The sequence below is a fragment of the Oryx dammah genome, unplaced genomic scaffold (assembly GCF_014754425.2).
Source record: "Oryx dammah isolate SB20612 unplaced genomic scaffold, SCBI_Odam_1.1 HiC_scaffold_12, whole genome shotgun sequence".
NCBI classification, from domain to species: domain Eukaryota; kingdom Metazoa; phylum Chordata; class Mammalia; order Artiodactyla; family Bovidae; genus Oryx; species Oryx dammah.
This window is the reverse complement of record NW_024070196.1, coordinates 68,284,913-68,305,158: the sequence shown is the minus strand read 5'-3', so window position 1 is coordinate 68,305,158 and position 20,246 is coordinate 68,284,913. Positions and strand designations below refer to the sequence as shown.

At 39.7% G+C, this 20,246-nt stretch overlaps 1 protein-coding gene across 1 annotated transcript in view; it reads right to left on the bottom strand.

The window, feature by feature from the left end:
- HORMAD2 (HORMA domain containing 2) overlaps positions 1–19,178 on the bottom strand; it is a 51,532-nt gene extending 32,354 nt beyond the window's left edge. The window contains exons 1-9 of the mRNA XM_040251302.1: positions 19,143–19,178; positions 18,005–18,146; positions 16,092–16,155; positions 15,525–15,561; positions 12,638–12,658; positions 11,839–11,865; positions 5,158–5,225; positions 2,085–2,236; positions 1,654–1,907 (exon numbers count right to left, since the gene is read on the bottom strand). Coding sequence (XP_040107236.1) covers positions 1,654–1,907; positions 2,085–2,236; positions 5,158–5,225; positions 11,839–11,865; positions 12,638–12,658; positions 15,525–15,561; positions 16,092–16,155; positions 18,005–18,146; positions 19,143–19,178 — 801 coding nt within the window. The remainder of the gene's footprint in view (positions 1–1,653; positions 1,908–2,084; positions 2,237–5,157; positions 5,226–11,838; positions 11,866–12,637; positions 12,659–15,524; positions 15,562–16,091; positions 16,156–18,004; positions 18,147–19,142) is intronic.
- Positions 19,179–20,246: the final 1,068 nt, after the last annotated feature.

Below are 20,246 nucleotides of genomic sequence, written 5' to 3'. Positions count from 1 at the left end.
TGAGGCAAGCAAGATAGCTAGGGAGCTGTACTGAAGGTGGCACTCTCTCTTACCTCCCATCCCAGGGCTTGGGTTCAGTTTGTGAATATTTATTGAGCTGTATCATGATATATGGGCTTCCCTGGTGGTACTAGTGGTAAAGAATGGGTCTGCCAATGCAGGAGACATAAAGAAATGCAGGTTTGACCCCTGGGTCGGGAAGATCCCCTGGAGGAGGGCACGGCAACCCACTCCAGTATTCTTGCCTGCAGAATCCCATGGACAGAGGAGCCTGGTGGGCTAGAGTCCATGGGGCTGCAAAGAGTCAGATACGACTGAGCACGTGTGCAAGATATATATTATGATGTACGTTGTTTTCTGTATGTGTATTATGCTTGGGTTTTAAAATGTAAAAGGAGTCTGATCTACCTTACCCCACAAATAAAAATTAACTCCAAGTGGAATAAAAATTTAACTGTAAAAAGAAAAACCTTAAACTTTTATAACAAAATAAAGGAAAGTATCATAAATGACCTCAGATAAGGAAGGATTTCTTAATATCCAAAAGCACCTGTTAAGAGGAAAAGTTTGACTATATTAAAATTAAGAACATCTCTTTAGCAAAAAGGAGCTTAAAGAAAGTGAAGAGACAAGGCACAAACCTAAAAAAAAAAATACTGTAACATAATGGAAACAAGTTATTATTTAGGATATATTTTTTAAATCAATGAGGAAAAGATAAATAACCCAATAGAAAAATGCATAAAAGTCTTGAATAGTTACTTTATATACATAAAAAAACACAACAGCCAATACACATGAAAAGATGCTTGAACTCATTAATAATCAGGGAAATGCAAATCAAAATCAAATCATGAGGCATTACCATTTACATCCAGCAGTTAGGCAGAAACCATGAACGTGGGTAACACCAAGTGTTGTCAAGGATGGCAAGCATCCCCTCCACTGGTACCGGAGCACAAACTGGTATTTTGGAAAACAGTTTTTTACCACCTAAGAAAGTTGAAAATGTGCCAGCCCTCGGACTCTTTGGAATAGTCCTCAGAGACACTCTTGCATATGTGTACAAGGAGGTATATACATTAATGTTTATAACAATTACAGAGAGAAAGAATGTCTATCAAGAGTAGAATATTCTACAGCAGTGAAATGAATGCACTCTAACTTAGGGTTATCCATAACACTTGTACCCTGATCATCAAGAACTTAATTATACTTCCAGTGAGTATGAATAAACACTTAGAATATTTTTAAATGTTTAATATGCTCTTTTAAGTTAAAGAAAGTCCCAAATTTCCTAACTTCATGGGTACCTTTGGTAAAAAGAAGTATATTATTGGGTTGGCCAGAAAGTTGGTTTGGGTTTTGCACAAGGTGCTATGGAAAAACCCAAACAAAATCTTTGGCCAACCCAACAGAAGGTCTATTTCCCCCTCCTAGCCATGGACAGTTTCATTTAACAAAGTATATTTCCTTCTTGAAGATAGTGCTTTTTTAGAATAAAGACTCGAGGTCAGGGGCTAGTTTTGTTTTCGGTTTTATACCCAGCACACTCCACTGGACGGTTATGCTGTGATATGAGCTGTGCGGGAGCTGAAACGCATCTGCTGGGTTTAGCCGAAGCAGTCGAGGGGCGCTGCGGCTTTGCCTTACTTCAGTGTTGCGTTCCTCCTCCTCCTCATCGCAGTCGAGGCCCTGGTGGGCGATCTCGGTCGTGTCGCTCTCCTGGAAGAGGCTGCTCTCCAGATCAGACACTCTGGTGGCTTCGGCTGTGACTTTTACTTTCATGCTGTGAAAGCCAGTGGAGACCATTCCCACTTGAAGGTTTACAGGCTCTCCTTCGAACAGCAGAAAGTGCGAGCTTACTCCTTCTTTAAAGCCAGGGGGCTGGTAATCGTTTGGGGTCACTGCAAAATGGAGAGGGCAGAAAACCAAGAAAACTGTGAGTTTCAGGAGAACAAGTCAGGTTAGCCTCTCATGTGTAACAACGGCCGTCTCTTTCAAAGGCTTGCCAAAATCCTTCTGTTTATCCAGAATACCACTTCAGCACTAAAGAGGGGATTTGACTAGAGGTCTCCACCTACCTGCGTTGTAGTAGTGGAGAGTCATAGTCAGTATAACATCGTTAGGAAGGGGTCCAAGGTTCTGCATCAGCATGTACAGTTTACGGATCAGCAGAACACTGGCTTTCTTAATATCTTCACTGTTTGTCCCACTTTTGAAGCTTGTGTTACTGCTATAACCACATAAGAAAACAGCACACTTTTCAATCACATATAATATTGAAAATCTATTTCAAAAAGAACAAAAATTTTTACTGTATGAGCAGATAAATATAAACTAAATGCAGGACACTCTTGAGACTATTTTAGAATGTAAATTAAAGGAGTTATTGTACTTTTTGCAATGTATGTTCAAAGGGGTTCTTAAGTAGCAAGTTCCCTTAAGGCATTTTAAATGTGACCTCATTTTTTTAAAATTTCATTTATAAATGACCACATAATTTAATACTGAGAACAATGGACTTGACATTTAATATTGGCTCTGTTGCTAACTAGCTGAATGACTCCGGTCAAGTCACTTAGACACACCAGGTCAGTTAACTCCACTGTGAGATAAGCTTACACATTTCTATATCTGTCCAAATTAAATCAGTCATCATCTCTGGCCTTTGTACCATCTGGGTATCTCTCAGAGGCATCCCCTTCTCACTCCTGCATGGATTATCACCATGACTGGCTATTCTTCCTGTTCTCCTTCTTGTTCACACTGCAAAACATTCTCCACAGCACTCCTAATACATATTCCTGAAAGGAAAATCCGCTCACGTCACTCTCTTAAGTTTCTTATATTGTATCCATTACTTTTCAGTGAAAGTCGAGAACAGTGTGTGTACAATGGCCTTTCACCAGCCACACCCGCACCTCCACCGCCATCTGTAACTAGTCCCTGATTCCCTCCTACGCCTATGCATTTGCGTATGCTGTTCACTCTGCTTGCACTGAGCTTTCCCGCTTGTCTCCCTGACACTCACGTGTCATCTCTTCAGGAGGTCTTCTCTGGCCGTGCCCACCCCGCACCCCATGTATAACCGGATGGGCCCTCTAGACTAAGTGGCTGTATTCTTCATCTCCACAGTACTAAGTTGGGTGCCCAACCCCAGTAAGTACTCAATAAACATTTGTTGTATTGAGTGAATGAACAAATTGGGCTAAATTACCTTCCAACTCTAAACATTTTTTATTTCTCTCCAAAAATTTCCCCCCGATTAGTCTCACATTTGAGTAGTTTCCAGGAAGGACTATGACTGCAATATATTTGTACAATGCCTTTCACGTAGTAAGTACGCAATACTGAAAAATAATCCTTAGTAATTGAACTACTAGAGGTAGTGTGAATTCATAAAACAAACATTATTAAGTAAACACATTTGCTCCTTTTTCAGTTTTGAACAACTTAAAGTTTTGTCTGCCAGGATCTAGCCAGTTTGAAATAAGTAACCAGAGGGAAGGGTGATAGCCATGAAGTTCATGGGATCCTCCAGTGTACATCATAGTCATGAAATAGTTTCATGTAAAATCATATTCAAGACTTCCTTGTACTGTTTTTTAAAAGGAAAATCATCTTTACTATGTAAGAGGTGATAAGGTAATTTTGTATAAACAGTCACCCGAACAAAGGCCCAGCTTTGGTCTAGTATGCATTACCTTCTCTTCCCCTGAGCAGCAGAAAGATTTGGCCATTTCTGTTATACTGCTCACCTCTAGATATATGCACCTTCACGACAAAAGAGATTAATCTGGTTGTCAGTGGCACTTAGATTTGAATTTTAGAGAGCAAAAGGCAGCTGTTTTATGTAAGAGAATGTATATGAAAAACTCTGAACACTCTGTACAGTATTATACAGATGTTAGCTAATGATGTTTAGTACCTTAGTTCTTATTCCTAGAACCTACTTCCTCTTCACATCCTAGTGCTGTCTGGAAATTTTACAAGGGAGAGGATTATAAGGGTATGAATCTTGGAGAGAAATTGTAAAACTTGTAGTAAATGATGAGAGAACTCATCGTATGGAAAACTGAGAATGAGGCCACATTTCTCTTCAGTGTCATTCCTTTCAGAGAGACTCATACCTCTGAGGTGGAGCTCTCTACCACCCAGGACTTTCCTCCATCCTCCACCCGCCCCACTTCTATTCCATCTCATTAGGGATACTCAGCTCTATCTGAATCCAAAAGCTGGGAGGGGAATAAAACATCTCCATATGAGCTGAAGCAACTGTCCTTGTCCTTGCTATTCAATCCACTAGTATATCTAAAACTTAAAAATTTAGACTTGATAAGAAAATGCAGTGCTTTCCAGTCTTTTCCATACAAGGATACAATATAGATGGTTATATTCGTATGACATACGGGGGTAAGCAGATGAGAATATTTGTGTCTATAGGTAAATAGAGCAGGAGCTTCGCCTATCCCCATCTGCCTGTTCTGAGGGTAAAAAGGATCGCTTCCTTGGCATAGCAATTCAGAAGCTTTGGGTTAGTGGTTAGATAGAGCCTCACAGAGTTCTTCAATCAACACCACATGCACAGCCCCATCAATATAATTTCTACTGCTGTGCTACCCACCAGCCACCATAAAGAGCACCACCATCACCACCATGACCACTCGGTACCAGGTACTGTGTACTTCTTACCTGCCGGGGACGGGAAAAGCTTTACCTATGCATTATAATTTAACAATCACAGCAACCATATGAAGTAGATATTATTAATTCCACAGTGCGGATGAGAATGCTAACATCTGGGGAGGCTGAATATTCTGTCCAAAATTATATGACCAGAAATGTCAGAGCTGGGGATCCAAGCTAGATCTTTCTGCCTTAAGAATTAACCTGACCACTAAACTTAACTGCCTTTAGACCTACTAATATCACCTACAAGAAGAGGGAAAGAAGTAAAGGAAGCCTCTTCTCCCACCACCTTCATCCACAGATTTCAGAAATTTAAACAATTATTATATTCCCTTTTTATAATAGCAAGTTTTTTGTAAGATTATTGGGGAGGTTACAAGGAAGTATAAGGCCTATCTCTGGCTTCAAGAGGTATATGTTTACCTCAATCCTATGTATTTCTTATGTTCATTAAACAGATTCTACCTGTCAAAATCCATAGTGGCTCCTTCTTTTGTGTATTTGAATTTGAACTGGTATATCTCAGTCACTTTCTAGAAATATCAAAGGGAAGAAAGAAAGAAATTACTTTCAGAAACTCTCTGGATTTTCTTATCTAGTAACAGGTGTTACGTTACAGGTGTTACAGTATACAACGTCATTGTTTACCTTCTATACCTCCCACATACCTGTTTGTTTTATAGCATGACATTATTCAGGAGTGATAGCTCCAGATAAAAAGCTAACAGTTTTTCTCCTCCAAGCTAAAAATGAGTTAGATGGCATAGTCTATTGTTACTGCTTTAAAGCTGGAGAAACTAAAGTCCAGAGGCAAGTATCTGACCTGGCTTTGGTCAGTAACAGTGGAACCAGCTAAGAAACCACTCATTCATGGAACAGATATTTATTGAATGTCTACTTTGGGTCAGGCACTGGAGTCACTGTGGGGAACGCGACAGAAAAGGTCCCTGTTTTTCCTGAGTATACAGACTGGCGGGAGAAATCAGTAAATAAGTAAACAAACAACAATTTCAGGTAGTAATAAGAGCTGTGGACAATATGAAGCACAGCCTGTGACACAGGACGGAAGGGCGAGGTGCTGACTGGGTTGGGAAGGGCCAAGGAAGCCCTCGCTAATGAGGTGATGTTTGAGCTGAGCCTCCTTGACAAGGGTCAGTCCTGCGCAGATGTGGGGGAAGGTGGGGCACCCCAGGCAGAAGAAACAGCAAGGCTAAGGCTCTAGAGGAGGAAAGGAAGCCTCCTTCAGGATTACAGAGGAGGCCAAGTGGCTGATGATGAGTGAGCAAAGGGGAGAGTGTAGGAGATGAGGTTGTAGAGGAAGTTGTGGTGCCTTGTAACTAAGAGGCTTGGACTTTATTCCAAGTAAACAGGAAGTGAATGGTGAGTGGTATTAAGCATGGGAGTGATTTGCATTTTTTTAAAGATCACCTTGGCTATTTTAAGAGTTCAGAGAAGTGGGAATCATGAGAGTAATTAAGATGGTAGTAATTCAGGGAAGACTACAATGGCAGCAGGTAAACTAGAAAAATTTGAAAAAGAACCAGTCTGTGGTATCAGATCTTTTTTTTTTTTTTTAAACTTTCGTGATCTTGCACTAAAAACTAGAAACCACTGCTATCTGCTAGCTATAAACAGAGACAAACATAAATAAATAAGCTAGAAATAGAGAGGGACAGATTTCCTCATGAGAGATGTAGTCCATTTAAAATGAAATGATCGCCTAGCAGTTGAAGCTAACATTTGACCCAGATACACATACAGTTGACTCTTGAACAACACAGGTTTGAAGCATGCAGCCCCACTTAAACATGGATTTTTTTTCGATAGTAAATACTACAGCTGTATGTGACACGTGATTGTTGAATCCAGAGGACGCAGAACCAAGGATACAGAGGAGCTCTGTGCAAGGAGGGCCTGTCATGAACTACGCATGGCCTTCCCCTGCATGGGGCCGCCACCCCAACCCCTTCGTTGCTAGAGAGTCAACAGCAATCTATCCAAAGAGCTGGAGAAGGTGCTGAAGACAGACGGGCAAAGGCTGTGAGTTTAAGTCAGAGCACAAAATAGACTCTTCCTTCATTGTTTCAGTGCTTTGTTCCTTGACAGTGTGGGAATGGGAATGTTAGATTGATGAGGGAAAATCACAGTGTTCTTGTTACCTGTTTCTATCTGAGATTTGGTGTCTCATTAATCACAGTCAGCGGGTTCTGGGGATACTGGCTCATGCTGCTTTCATTATTAAAAGACTAATTTGTAATGGAGTTAATTTTAAGAGAAAAAAATTTTTCTAGCAAAACAATCTATGTGAGAAATCAAACCAAGATCAGAAGGCTGCTTCGTGAGTCCAGGAGGAGAGATGTGTGAAACCGGAGGCGCCTACGGCAACAGGTTTCCTCCAGACAGGCTAGATACACAACATCCTTCTTCGTGGAGGAGGGTGTTGTTGCCCTGTTAGGTAAACAATGCCTGTTCTTCCTGCCCACCCATGCTTCCCAACCAGCTCTAGCTTTTTGATGCTCCGAGCTATCTTTTAATTGTATCAAGAGTAGATCCTATAGTGGTTGATTAAAAAAATTGCCACTTTCTTATTTGGTCTGTAGGGCAACTGATAAAACAGTCATGTTTGTAATTGTTTTACACTGTGTTAGTTGTGTCTGATTCTTTGCGACCCCAGGGACTGCTGTCCACCAGGCTGCATGGAATTCTAGCTCCATGGAATTCTCCAGGCAAGAATACTAGAGTGGGCAGCCATTCCCTTCTCCAGAGGATCTTCCTGACCCAGGAATTGAACCCAGGTCTCCTGCATCGCAGGCAGACTACCGTGAGCCACCAGGGAAGTCCAATTGTTTTACAGAAGATGTTCATCCTTAATAACTTCAATCTGTGTCTGATTGATCAAAGAAGGTTTATTTACAGCAGGCACTAGTCTCTTCTTAACACCTCATAAAACATTCTCCTGCTTTTCAGATTAATGTGTTGCCTAATAAAGATGAGCCTTTAAGCTGCTTACCAATGGTTCCTATTAATCATTCTGAATGTATCCACATGGACCAGAACAACAGCAACATATACAGCCTTTCATTCTCCCTCCATGTTCCAACCCACTGGCAAGACTTCAGGCCTGTCTCCAAAGCGCATCCCCAGGCCATCTGGTTCTCTTCACCTCCATTCTCTTCACCCCATCCAAGCCAAGACCAGCTCTTTCCATCTGATCTGCTTGCTTCCAAACTATTCCTCCTCCTCCAAATTCATTCTCTGTTCTATGGCCAAAAAGAGTTTGGAAAATGCAAATCAGACCGTGTTGCTCCTTTGTTAATGGTTTACCACTGCCCTCAGGATAAAATCCGATTTACTTTGGTCCACTGGCCTGACTCATCTGTGCCCTGCCAACCTCTTTGACCTTCTCTCTTGCCTCTTCCTTCCACCCCACTCACCCAGCTCCAGGCCCAGGGCAGCCTCTCTGTCCATGAACATACAAGATGCCTTCCTGCCTTCAGGCCTGCCCTCTGGGGTATGTTGTCTCCAGTTGATGATAGTAATCATGATACTTGGGCACTTCCCTAAATGCTCTGATGCTGCTAAGTCACGTCAGTCGTGTCCAACTCTGTGTGACCCCATAGACGGCAGCCCACCAGGCTCCCCCGTCCCTGGGATTCTCCAGGCAAGAACACTGGAGTGGATCTACATCTGTTCATTCTTACATAGCCAGACTGGGAGCAGCCACGACACCATTACAGATGAAGCTAGTGAGCAGCAGAGCTGGGATCTGACTCTGACATCTGCAGTGTTAACTCCTGTATTGTTATGCCAGTCCCATGCTGTTGCCTTTCACAAGCTTGCACAGGGCGGCTCTTCTGGCCACTGAGTCTCAGCTCAAACGTGGCCCCTCAGGGAGACCTTCCAGGGACTGCTCTCCAATCTTTTTTCCTCCATTCCCACTTGGTACTCTCCAGCATACCACCTTCTTTTATTTTCATAGCTTTATGATGTATCTGAAACTGTTGCTAACTTTTGTTTACTTGTTTATTGTTTATCCTCCTTCATAAGCTTAATGTAAGCTTCCAGACAGCAGGGACCTTGTCTATCCCATTAATTCCTGTGTGTCAGACACATAAGTGGAACCTAATTAATACTTGCTGAATGAATAAATAGCCAGGATAGAGTTCACACTCAGTTGGATTTCATCTTACAGAATTAAAAAAGTCTCCAAAAGTATATTGTGGCTAGAAACAGGGACCCTCTGTATTTCAGTTCCTGAAAGTGAAGTCTCTCAGTCATGTCCAACTCTTTGGGACCCCATGGATTATAGCCTATCAGGCTCCTCCATCTATCAGGCTCCTCCATCCACGGGATTTTCCAGGCAAGAGTGCTGGAGTGGATTGCCATTTCCTTCTCCAGGGGATCTTCCCGACCCAGGAATCGAACCCAGATCTCCCGCACTGCAGGCAGACACTTTACCATCTGAGCCACCAGGGGATGATCTATTAAAAGTGGTGTTGACCACCTCTAATAGTCCCAAAGAAAACCAGATGGCGAAATGGCAAGATCTGTGTTGTGGTGTCAGTCGTGTCAGACTCTGCAACTCCATGGACTGCAGCATCCTTCACCATCTCCTGGAGTTCGCTCATATTCATGTCCATTGAGTCAGTAATGCCATCCAGCCATCTCATCTTCTGTAACCCCCTTCTCCTCCTGCCCTCAATCTTTCCCAGCATCAGGGTCTGTTCCAACGAGCCGGCTCTTCACATCAGGTGGCCAGAGTATTGGAGCTTCAGATTAAGCATCAGTCATTCTAATGGATATTCAGGGTTGATTTCCTTTAAGATGGACTGGTTGGATCTCCGTGCAGTCCAAGGGACTCCCAAGAGCCTTCTCCAACACCACAATCTAAAGCATCAGTTCTTCGGAACTCAATCTTCTTTATGGTCCAACTCTCATATCCATACATGACTACTGGAAAAACCATAGCTTTGACCAGACGGACCTTTGTTGGCAAAGTGATGTCTCTGCTTTTTATACTCTCTAGGTTTGTCACAGCTTTTCTTCCAAGGAACAAGCGTCTTTTATTAAAATATAGTAATTCTTTATGGGTCTAGCATGTGTTAGGTTACACATCTTATTAATACCCTCCACCCATTCTGTAGCATGCATCTGCAGAAAAGCTACACTGTCCGTCTTCACTGCTTTAGTTACTTTTTCAGTTCATCTGTCTTGAGATGGAGCAACCAGGACAAAACCTCAGGTACAGAAGCACCACAGCTTTGTGCAATGCCCCAAACTCCGCTGGTCTCTGGACAGAACGAGCACACTTGTCTAAGCCAGAGGTTCTCAGCTGTGTACCATGGCAACTCTTCACAGGGGCACTGCAAATTCTAGTCCATGTGCGACATGCTTTTTTGCTTCAGGTAAATATTAATGTTGTTATTATTTGTGCAATTCTGCTTAAGGGAGGCTATGCTTCTACCAGTATGAGTTAAGAAACATGGTACCATATTAGATAAGACTGTTTATGTGAGAATGTTGTTTTGAGAGTATATAAAAGAGTGAGATCAAAGACATAAATAGTTCTCTCAGTGTCTTGATGCTAAAGAGCAATCATGAAACAGTGTAACCCATGGATACTCTCAGGCTATGAGCATCGCTGTGCCATAGTTATACCATAATTATTGCTGAGATGTGTGGAGTCTTTTTGAGTCTTTTAATCCTCTTAAACATGCCACCAAATTATCTAGTAATCAAAAGTGTTCCATGACCACAGAGGTTAGGTATCATTGCTATAGGAAACAATATGTAAGAGTTTAGAATATTTTTTTTCGGTCATAAATGATGGCTTAGAACTTATCATATAATAAGCTGATTTTGCTTTCTAACTTTATTATATATATTGCCTACATCAAATTTCATTTAACAGTTTTCTTCCCACTCTGTAGTATTTTTCTGTAGATAAGCCCAATTTCCTAAGCATCGTACTACCTCAAAAAGCCTCAAAAAATTTCAGACCAGGAGTTTGGCATGCAGAAGAAAACTTAGTAATTTACTGCATGAAGGAAATGACCGATTTATTAACAATTTACTGGAGACCTTACTTTGGGAAACTTTTCAAATGTACTGGAAAAAAAAACCCTGAAAACTAAACTAGAGATAGAGACATATAGAGGTAGCTTAGGCACTGAGGAACTGTTACCCACCTGCATGCACCAGCTTTCTCGGCCTTGCTCAAACAGCTATTTATAATCTTGCCAAAGAGTGAATAGTAAAGGCTAACAAAATGCTCAGCTTAGTTGTGAAGGTCACCATTTAGGCTGAATTCATAGGCTTAGGGAAAGAAAACTGAAAGCAAGGAAAGGGGAAGAGGAAAGAAAGCTGAGAGGAAAATAGAGGTCAGAGTGAGAAGAAAGGAGGAAGGGCATCTCCCTCCACTCCTGGGCTGTGACCTCGGCTGCTGTTTAAAGCAGCACAGGTAACCACCGTGTACTCAGTACGATGACAGTCACTCTGGGGGATGAAAAGAAGACAAGACCCTTGTCCTCAAGAATTCACAGTCTGGCTAGGAAGATAAAGTAATCTGTAGGAATCAAGAGTGTTGAATTGTGAGGTCCTGCTGGAAAAGGGAATTCAGAGAAGGAAGAACTTAGTGTGAACAAAATAATCAAAGAGGCTCTCATGGAAGTTTCAGACACAAGTTGGCATTGAGGATAAGTAGGATTCAATAAGCAGAGGGAAGAAATTTACAGAGAGAAGGAAAAAGGTAAGGCTTAGAAATCTATGAGAAGGTCAGAGGGGAGAATTTAGTTAGTCTTTTTTAAAAAAAAGGTTTAGCATTTTTATGCCCCAAAGACCACAAATAGAAAGGATTCAGCATCAGTCAAAATGAAAACGAAATGCAGCCTTCATAAATCAGATTCTCACCGTTAAGGTGTAAGGGAATAGGCTTCAGTTCCACTCAATGTTTTTCTCCCAGTACTGCTAGGTAGTTTTTTTAAACCGCATAATAAAGAATTGGTGACATTTATAATAAAACACACAGAAACAGCTCACTATGAGTTACTTTGCTCATCTGGTAGTCTAGTGACATAATCTATGGCCTCAAGTCAGGTAAACATATTTAAATATACATACACTGCCCATCTCTCTATGTGTTCTTACCTCAGGTTCCTTGGGATTTGTGTAAAGCTATTTAAGGAAAAATAAACAGCATTTAATTTCTGAAACTAGATTACTCCTCACAGAATACATTTGCTATGTGAAGAGTTCAGTTTGTGCTATATTGAGTACTGAAATACATATATGCATAGATTATATATACCTTGAGATATACATTTCAAGCTAGAGGTGGAATAAGCTCTAATTTTGTGAACATAGAGAGGCTTTAGAGTATTCCATGAACATTGACTATAAGGAAATTGATAGCCAGGTATTTTTAATTACTGTAACTGAGCTACAAATAAATTCTAAATAATTGGTTATGGTTTTAAATTTTTTAAATAATTTATATATCTAAGACTCTCAGTAGTACTGTCTCATTTTCTTTCTGTTCTTAATGACATATACCAAAAAAAAAAAAAAAAAGACATATACCATGCTATATGGTATGGTATATGTCAGTATAAAAAACCTAGCAGTATAAAAAACTTCAGAAAAGTCTGTAAAACTTCAAAAACAAGGAACTTTGAGTCTGTAAAGTAACTCAGAAAATGAAATCCTGATAGCTAGTAGATAGAACAGATAGTATATCCTATATATTTCCTCAGTTATTATAATATGCCAAAGAAATATATAGACTGTGACATTTTAGTAAAAGTTTCAATAAGAGTTTCTTTTTTAATTCCAAAATGTCATAGGACAGACAATGAAATTCAGGAGGATGGGAGAGTACGCTGTTTAGCCTTTCACTTGCAAAAGACAGTGAAGCCGAGACAGAGGCTTAGTCTAAATGTGTACTTACTGTTAGTACTGCCATGTGTAGCTGTAAGAGAAGAGAAAACTGTCGTTACTACACACTTGCACCTGGGTTATTGTTTTTTTCAATAAAGTCTAGTTAAACTATGACATCAGAGATGTTCCAAAAATTTGGGTAGAAAAAATATTCAGAAGGTCAGAGAAATGGATACTAATTATCCATTCATCCAAGTGAGTGTCTAATACATACCCAAGGTTCTGCTGGGGAGAGGAAGGATGAAAAAAAAAAATAACTATACTTATACATTCTAGTTTGGGAGGCAAAAGATACACAAAATAATTCATTATAAGAGTTAAATATGCCATAAGCATCTCTAAAACATTTTGCCCTTGTAAAGGAATCTACTAGAGTTAAAAATCTGAAGTCTGATATGAGTTCTACAAAACCCCTGCCCTCCCTACGTATACATTACAAATCAGATTCTCTCTGTTTGAAAGAATAACAGAATACATAGATACAGAGACAGAATCAAGTCTATCACAAACTTTTAAACACTGTGATACATATGAGAAAATTTTCAGGACCATAACTTTGTATCAAATTATTCACCTATTTCACCCAAAGGACTAAAACTTTAGTGACGCTGTGTGGCCATTTTGGTTACTGCATACAGTTGATTTTAAGACTACCCAGTGAAACTCTAACTTACATTATTTAATTAACAGCTCATTCATTCATTCAAAAGTAGAATGGCCCCTGATCTCAGGGAACATGCACACCAGCAGGAGAGGACACACACACAAAAAAAAACCACACACATAGGTCCATCATCACAAGTGTGTTAATTGCTATGAAGCAGTTAGGTTGTGAACATTAAACAGATGGACAATCTAGGCTGGGAGAAGGGTGGCAGGGGGGCCGGGGCTTGTCAAGGAAAGCCTTTTGGAGGAAGTAAATATTTAGGCTGGAACATGAAGGATAAATTGGAATTAGCCAGATAAAGGGTGTGGGGTAGGGAAGAAACTTTTGCAGGAAAAGTAACAATATGTACAAAGGTAAAAGGCACTCAGCATGTTCTAGAATCCTTGTATGGCTTGAAGTTGGTGAACAATGGTGAGAGTGATGCCTTAGAAAGTGTGATCCCTAGGCCAGCAGTCTCAGCATCACTTGGAACTCATCTGAAATGAAAATTCTCACACCAGAAATTTGGGGGTGGAACCTGGCAATGTGTGTTTTACCAGGCCCTCCAGGTGACTCTGACGCAAGCTAACATTTGAAAACTGCTGCCTTAGATTATTAACTCATTTAATTCTCAAACAACCCTGAGGTAGGTTCTAATATTACTGTAAAGAAACCCTAAGAGGTAGGTTACATGCCAAGACACAGGAATTAAGTGGCAGAACTAAGATTCAGTTTAGGCTGGCTTTTTCCAAGCCTTGAGCTCTTACCTACATTGCACTGCCCCTCAATGATGGACACTCAACAAATGTTGCTCAACGAATGGACAGGAGAATGAATGAGTGCTGTTTGGTGTACTGATGATGGCCTTCTACCCCTCTCAACCCATCTAAATACTAAGGGCCTTCAAATCTCAGGAGTCATTTTCTCCCAAAGATTTCCCTCATGCCTCTCACTGGCTGTAATCCCACCTTTTCCATACTTCCTTTGCACATGATCAGTATCTTGCCTTTGGCATTATATCACTTTCTAATGAATATCATGATTATTTATAGTTGTGATAAAGATGATTTTTTAAATAAAAATATCAAACTGATATGAAAAAACTCAAAATTTAATAGCCCAACCTGGCACAGGTAGAGACCAATCAGAAAAGGTACCAGCTTAGCCTTAGGCTGGGTTCCTGGAAGCTCCCCCTGAGCCAGCTGTCAGCCCTTTAGTTGCTTGGATCTCTGGGGAGATCCAAGACTCCCCAGAGACTGGTGGGGTGAGGGGGAGGACACGGTGGGAATCGTTTGGGGCCTCAGAGAAGCATTTATTTAGCACTGGATATAGAGTACTTCAGTATTTTACCAAAAGGTACAGCCACACCAGTGTTCACTAGCTGATCATCAGCTGTGCATATGAATGTCATTCATCTTCTGCCTAGGTCATAAGTTCTTTGTGTGCACAATCTCAAATCTGTTTTATCCTTGCATTCCTCAACCTCCTGGTCAGTGTTGAATAACTCACAAGTAATAACTGTTCAATGAAAAAGGAAATGTATCAGTGCAACTAAATAATACAATGTAAGGCTTACTCACCTTAAGTTTTCTTAAAGGAATAGGAATTGAGAAGGGGTAAAAAGACACAGATGGGGAAAAGGAGGAAGCAGCGGTGCAAAGTTCATTTATTAAATTATCTCTTCCACTAGACTGGAGCTTCTAATTTTTATACCCTTCGCAGCTGTCTTGGGCAGTGAGGAAAATCTAATGCACTTAAAATTCAGGCTGCATTTTTAAAAATTCAAGCTATAATAGTAGCTATTTTGAGGGAACAGGTTATATACATGTGCCAAACATAGATAATGAAATAACTAACACAGAATAAAAATCAAGTATTCAATTCCATTTTTTCCTTTCATATCTGCACATTGCATCACCACTATTTTGAAGAAGCTCAGTGTGCTAAATGCCAGATTCTTGTCTCCCCTGTCCCACATCCTGTGGATCTCTTCCAGTGACTTCAGAGGAAATTCTGTGGTCAAAAAGATATGAGTATGTAAAAGAGAAAACGGAGGGTGTCAATTCTAACTGATCTAAACGAGACATCAACAGGACAACAGAGACACAAAGTAAAAGAAACTGGTTCATGAAGGCATATGTAGGAACTGGTGTACTGTTAAAACACAACAACAAAATAAAGGCTAAAATCTTCTTTTAAAGGGATAAAGGGTGAGTCTTTGATCCTGGTATAAATTTAAAGACGCTCTTACGTATCTCTTTTCCAAAGCATCAAAACAACCTTGAATCCTGTCAAGAAATAAATGCTTGATGTCATTTTGGATCAGATGCAAAGTCAAAAAGAATCCCAAGTACAAAACTAATTTACTTTTTTTGCTTTGAAATACTTTAAGTTGATAACCACCTCACCTTTCACCCATTTAATCATTTTCTAGAAACTACTAGTATGTCTGAATGTATTAACAGTACTTATAATAAATAATAGGTAAGCAATTTTGAGGTAGGTTTTTCTTTTTGCATCCTGTAATGTTTAGCGCACTGACATGTATTTGATAAGTAATCAAATTTTGATTGATATTTTTCTTCCTTGTATAAAGTCTGTATTCTTAAAAAAAAAAAAAAAACTAAATCAGTACCTTAAAATAACATTGATAATTGTTACACATTTCTAGGAAGTTGTAAAAAAAAATACATGGAAAGAAAGAAAAGAAGAAGGCAACAGTTTTAAGGAAATGATCTTACCAAATAAAGTCTTATGGGTAATTTCAGCCATAATAAAAATAATGCTGTTCAACTTTGGTGGAATTTCAGTTACTTACCACTTGATAATATGCAGTGACCCAGGACATTTTTTATCTTCTCGGAGGATTTTTAAACTGAGGTCTACAAAAATAGAAACATAGTCTGCTCTACTAAAATTGTCCGTGCTAAATAAGGGTATTTCCTTTCATGATTTTATTTATACCACTTACTTAGTTTTATAGCTTATAAAAACATTTTGAATCTCTAAATGTCTAATTTTAAAACAAATCGTGTGTTGATAACTGGCTTAGTTCCCGTTTTTATTATAGATTAGCAGTCTCCTCTTCTACAGTGTACACAACTGAGGTGGTTGTGAAATCAATGTGTCACTTCTCTGCTTCTGCTGAATTTTAAGTTATCATAAGGTAGTACTGAGACCAGCTATATCAAGCAATTTAAAATATACACTTCAATCTCAAATCACTTATCTGGTATTTCTCTCAGTGGGGGAAAAAAAGGATAAAAAATGTTTTCATGGGTTATTCTCAGATATTAATTTCCATCTGAAATTCAACCACCTTACTATAGGAAGGAAGAATTAGAAAAGCATTAACAGTTTGGTTTAGATTAGTCTAAAATTGATTACTGATTCATGTATGACTTCGTATAAATCACTTCACCTTTTCATAGTGTTTTCCTATTCTAAAATTGATGTTGCCTCTATTGCTGTTGAGGGGTATGAAAATTATTACTGAGCATTTTGATGTCATGTGCTACTTTAAGTACAAACACTGAGAGGAAAATATATAACTTCCATTAAAACTATCACAAAAAATAAAGCTGTAAACAATGGTATTGCCCTCCATGCATAGGTTAGTGATTGGCACACAGTAAGTGCGTAATTAATTACCCCAAACGTGTCTTTCTCCAATTCTATATTCCAAACAAGAGGAGAAATGGCAATTATATGCTGCATAGAAACATTTTCACTATTACAGATTTCTATCCTGGCCAGAAGAGCACAACACAAATGAGGCTGTTGCAACTGCAAATGTGCTTTTGTGTTCACAGCACACATGGATTTCACTGATGCTCATGTAGAGAAGCAAATGGTGTTTAAGAAAAAATAAACTGGCATGAGGCCTAAGTTATCATTAAATACAGATGTGGGAAACAAAGTAAAATCAGATTTTGAAAAATAACATCTTACAAGGAAACTTGTAGCCCTCTAAGCCCTCTCTATTTATTTTCCAAATGATACTTTCCCACTCTGGTGACAAATCAGCAAGATTTTCTGAATGGTTATCACAATCTAGCTTTTTTAAAAAATAAGATTTTTGAAAAACTGAAGAGTCCTAGCTAGGTACATTCTTCTTAATACGAGAGAAGGAAAGGAGACAGAAACAGCTTGTAATACAAGGAAATGAGATCATAAATTTAAGGACATAAGAAATAAAAGGAGGAAAACTAGAAAAGAGAGAAAATTGAGAAAAGAACAGAACTGATTGGAATTGTCATTGTTGACATCTCCATGTCAATCAATAGATGGGCTTGGGATGGGTATGCATTTTTTTCCAGCTTATTTCTACATGTGAACAGAAAGAATTTTAAAAAACTTCTCAATTAAAGTTCCTCAATGTGGAAGTCTGTCTCAAAGTTGACACACAAAATGGTGTGAACGTACAGCATCCACATAGGTTTCAACTGGCCGCTGCTTTTGTGGGTGTAGTTTAGAATTACTGGGATTGTCCATACAGATTTCTTTTTTCTTCAGCCTGTCATTTGGTATCTAGCCAGGAACTAATGGTTCCTACAAGTAAAACCACTACACAAAGTGAAATTAAAATGGAAAATGAATTAGCAAATTGATCCTGACAAACAGGCCCACGATCTGGAATTAGCACACTCCATGAGAAATTAAAGTTTTACTCCTGCCAAACAGAGGGAAAGGGTTGCACCAGCCAAAGTAACCATTTAGTTAAGACTTTACCATCCAAATGGCGTTCTCCATAAGAGCTCTCTGGAAATAGGCCCCGTAGATACGTTATACATGAGATAGAAGTAGCAAAAAGTTTCTTCACCATTATCAGTGACTCATGCTCATTAGTGATTTGAGATGGGAAAACTGTTTTCTAGGAGGGAGGGAAAAATGAAAAAGATTAGTATTCTTTAATATATTCAGCCCATCATATCATTACCACAAGCAAAATGGAAAGACTTTTCAAGACCTCAAGTCTGATACCTTTCGAGATAATCAAAAGGAAACAAGGCTTTGAATATTGCTTTAAATTAGATCTTCACTGACAAGGTAGAGAAGAAAGGTAGAGACAGGTATTCAAGTAAGTCAAGACTAATATAATTTCTTTTACAATGAGCTGTGGATTTGAGGGAAAACTGGGAGTCTGATGATGTGATCTTCCCTTTCACACATTCCTCAGAAGGCGCTGCAACCCGCCCTTCGCCCTCCATTCTGTTCTCTCCTCTCCAGTCGCCAAGCACATCCTATCATTGGCCTCATCTCAGTCCCCGTACTATGCGATTCTACTGCAGTGTCTGACACTTTGGCCCACACTCGCTCTCAGCTTCCGTAACACTATTTTCTTGGTTTTTTCCCCCATCTATCCTCCATAGCTATTTCATTCTCTTTTTTTTCCCTTCAGTTTTTCTGCATTTTCTGGGTATTGCTCCCACCCCAGAATTCTGTCTCCAGTCTTTTCTCTTTCTATAGCTCTCTCTTCTTGGGTCATTTTGTCTAGTCTCATTGCTTTACCTGCAGCCAGTACAGAGAAAATGTCCTTATTTCTGTTCTGAGCTTGACTTCCATGTCTCTTTTCCCAACACCTATGCCCAGACCACTTTGTAGACCTCTCAGTTTCTCTCTCTCACCCTGACTTAAACCTGATCCCAAGCTTCAATCTCAAACAAATGAATCAGTGTCCACTTCAGTCGAATCATCCAAGCCAGACGCAGAGTCACCTTTGGCTTCTCGCCCCCACTCCATACTCCATATCCAATCACTCAGTACTCTTAATTCTATCTAGAAGCAACTCGTTTTCTCCTTTCTCTTCTTGCTGACTTGGCTCAGGACGTGCTCACTTCTCCCCTTTACTACTGCAGTAGCCTCTGACCTCCCTGCCAATCGTTCTTTTCAATCTGTCCTTCATGTTGCCGTCATCATTAACTTTAAAGAAGACAAATCTTATCATGACACTCCCAGCGTTCACACAGGATAGAGTTCAAGCGTGGCATTTGAGAACTGTCCAAACCTTCTCTCTGCCCAGTTTTCTTGCCTCATCTCCCAGCACCCCTCCTTCATCCTCTCCCATGCACCCTACTCTTCAGCCAAACGCAACTGCTCTTCATCGACTATTCTGCTACCACGTATTTTCACCTTTTGTGCTTTGCTTAAGCAAAAGTTCTGCAATGTAGGTGACTCTCACACATGAAGCCTGAGCCCAGGAAACCTGGCACAAATGAGTACTACTGCATGACTGCTCCTACACAAGATACAAAAGCAGGTGAGATGAATCCACGTTACTAGAAGTCAGGATGGTAAAGCTCCAACAGGCCTGTTCAAATTCAGAGGTCTTTATGGTGTGCAGTTTCAACTGTTCAGTTTTAGTAATTCTGTTACTTGGAGGCAGGTACTACCCACGAATACGCCTTTAGATGAAAGAGAACGCCCCCAAAGCTTTTCTGTATCTAGATCTGGTTCTAGAATGTCTTCTGGACATTCTGGACATGATTTTGCAATTTAAGCTGCTTCTTGGGTACACTATATAGTGAAAATGAATTATCAGTTCATCCTTTTGGTCAAACCACATTATATTCAGTTTTTAAAAAGATATAATTATTACCCTTGCATGTATGAGAGGAATTTGGGGGGAAAAATTAATAGAGATCTTAAAGCCAGCCTAAGGCTTTTTATTTGTATTCTGTAACCAGTGGAAAGGCAGCAGGTTTGATCGGGTCAGTAGAATAATTGTTTTAGGAATATTAAGCTATAGCAGAAGTAGGAAAGATCACAGTTTAAAGGGAATTTGATATGGAATGTGCACGTGTCTGCATGTAAGTATGTAAAATTTTACAGAAAATTGCTTTTTGTACCCATAGATTCTGAGAAATTAAGGTTCTTTGGGGTTAATTGGGTAATAGCTGCCATGATATGTATATATAATAACTTACTGAAAACATGCCAAAACTTAGAGACAATACTTAAGTAATAACCATCT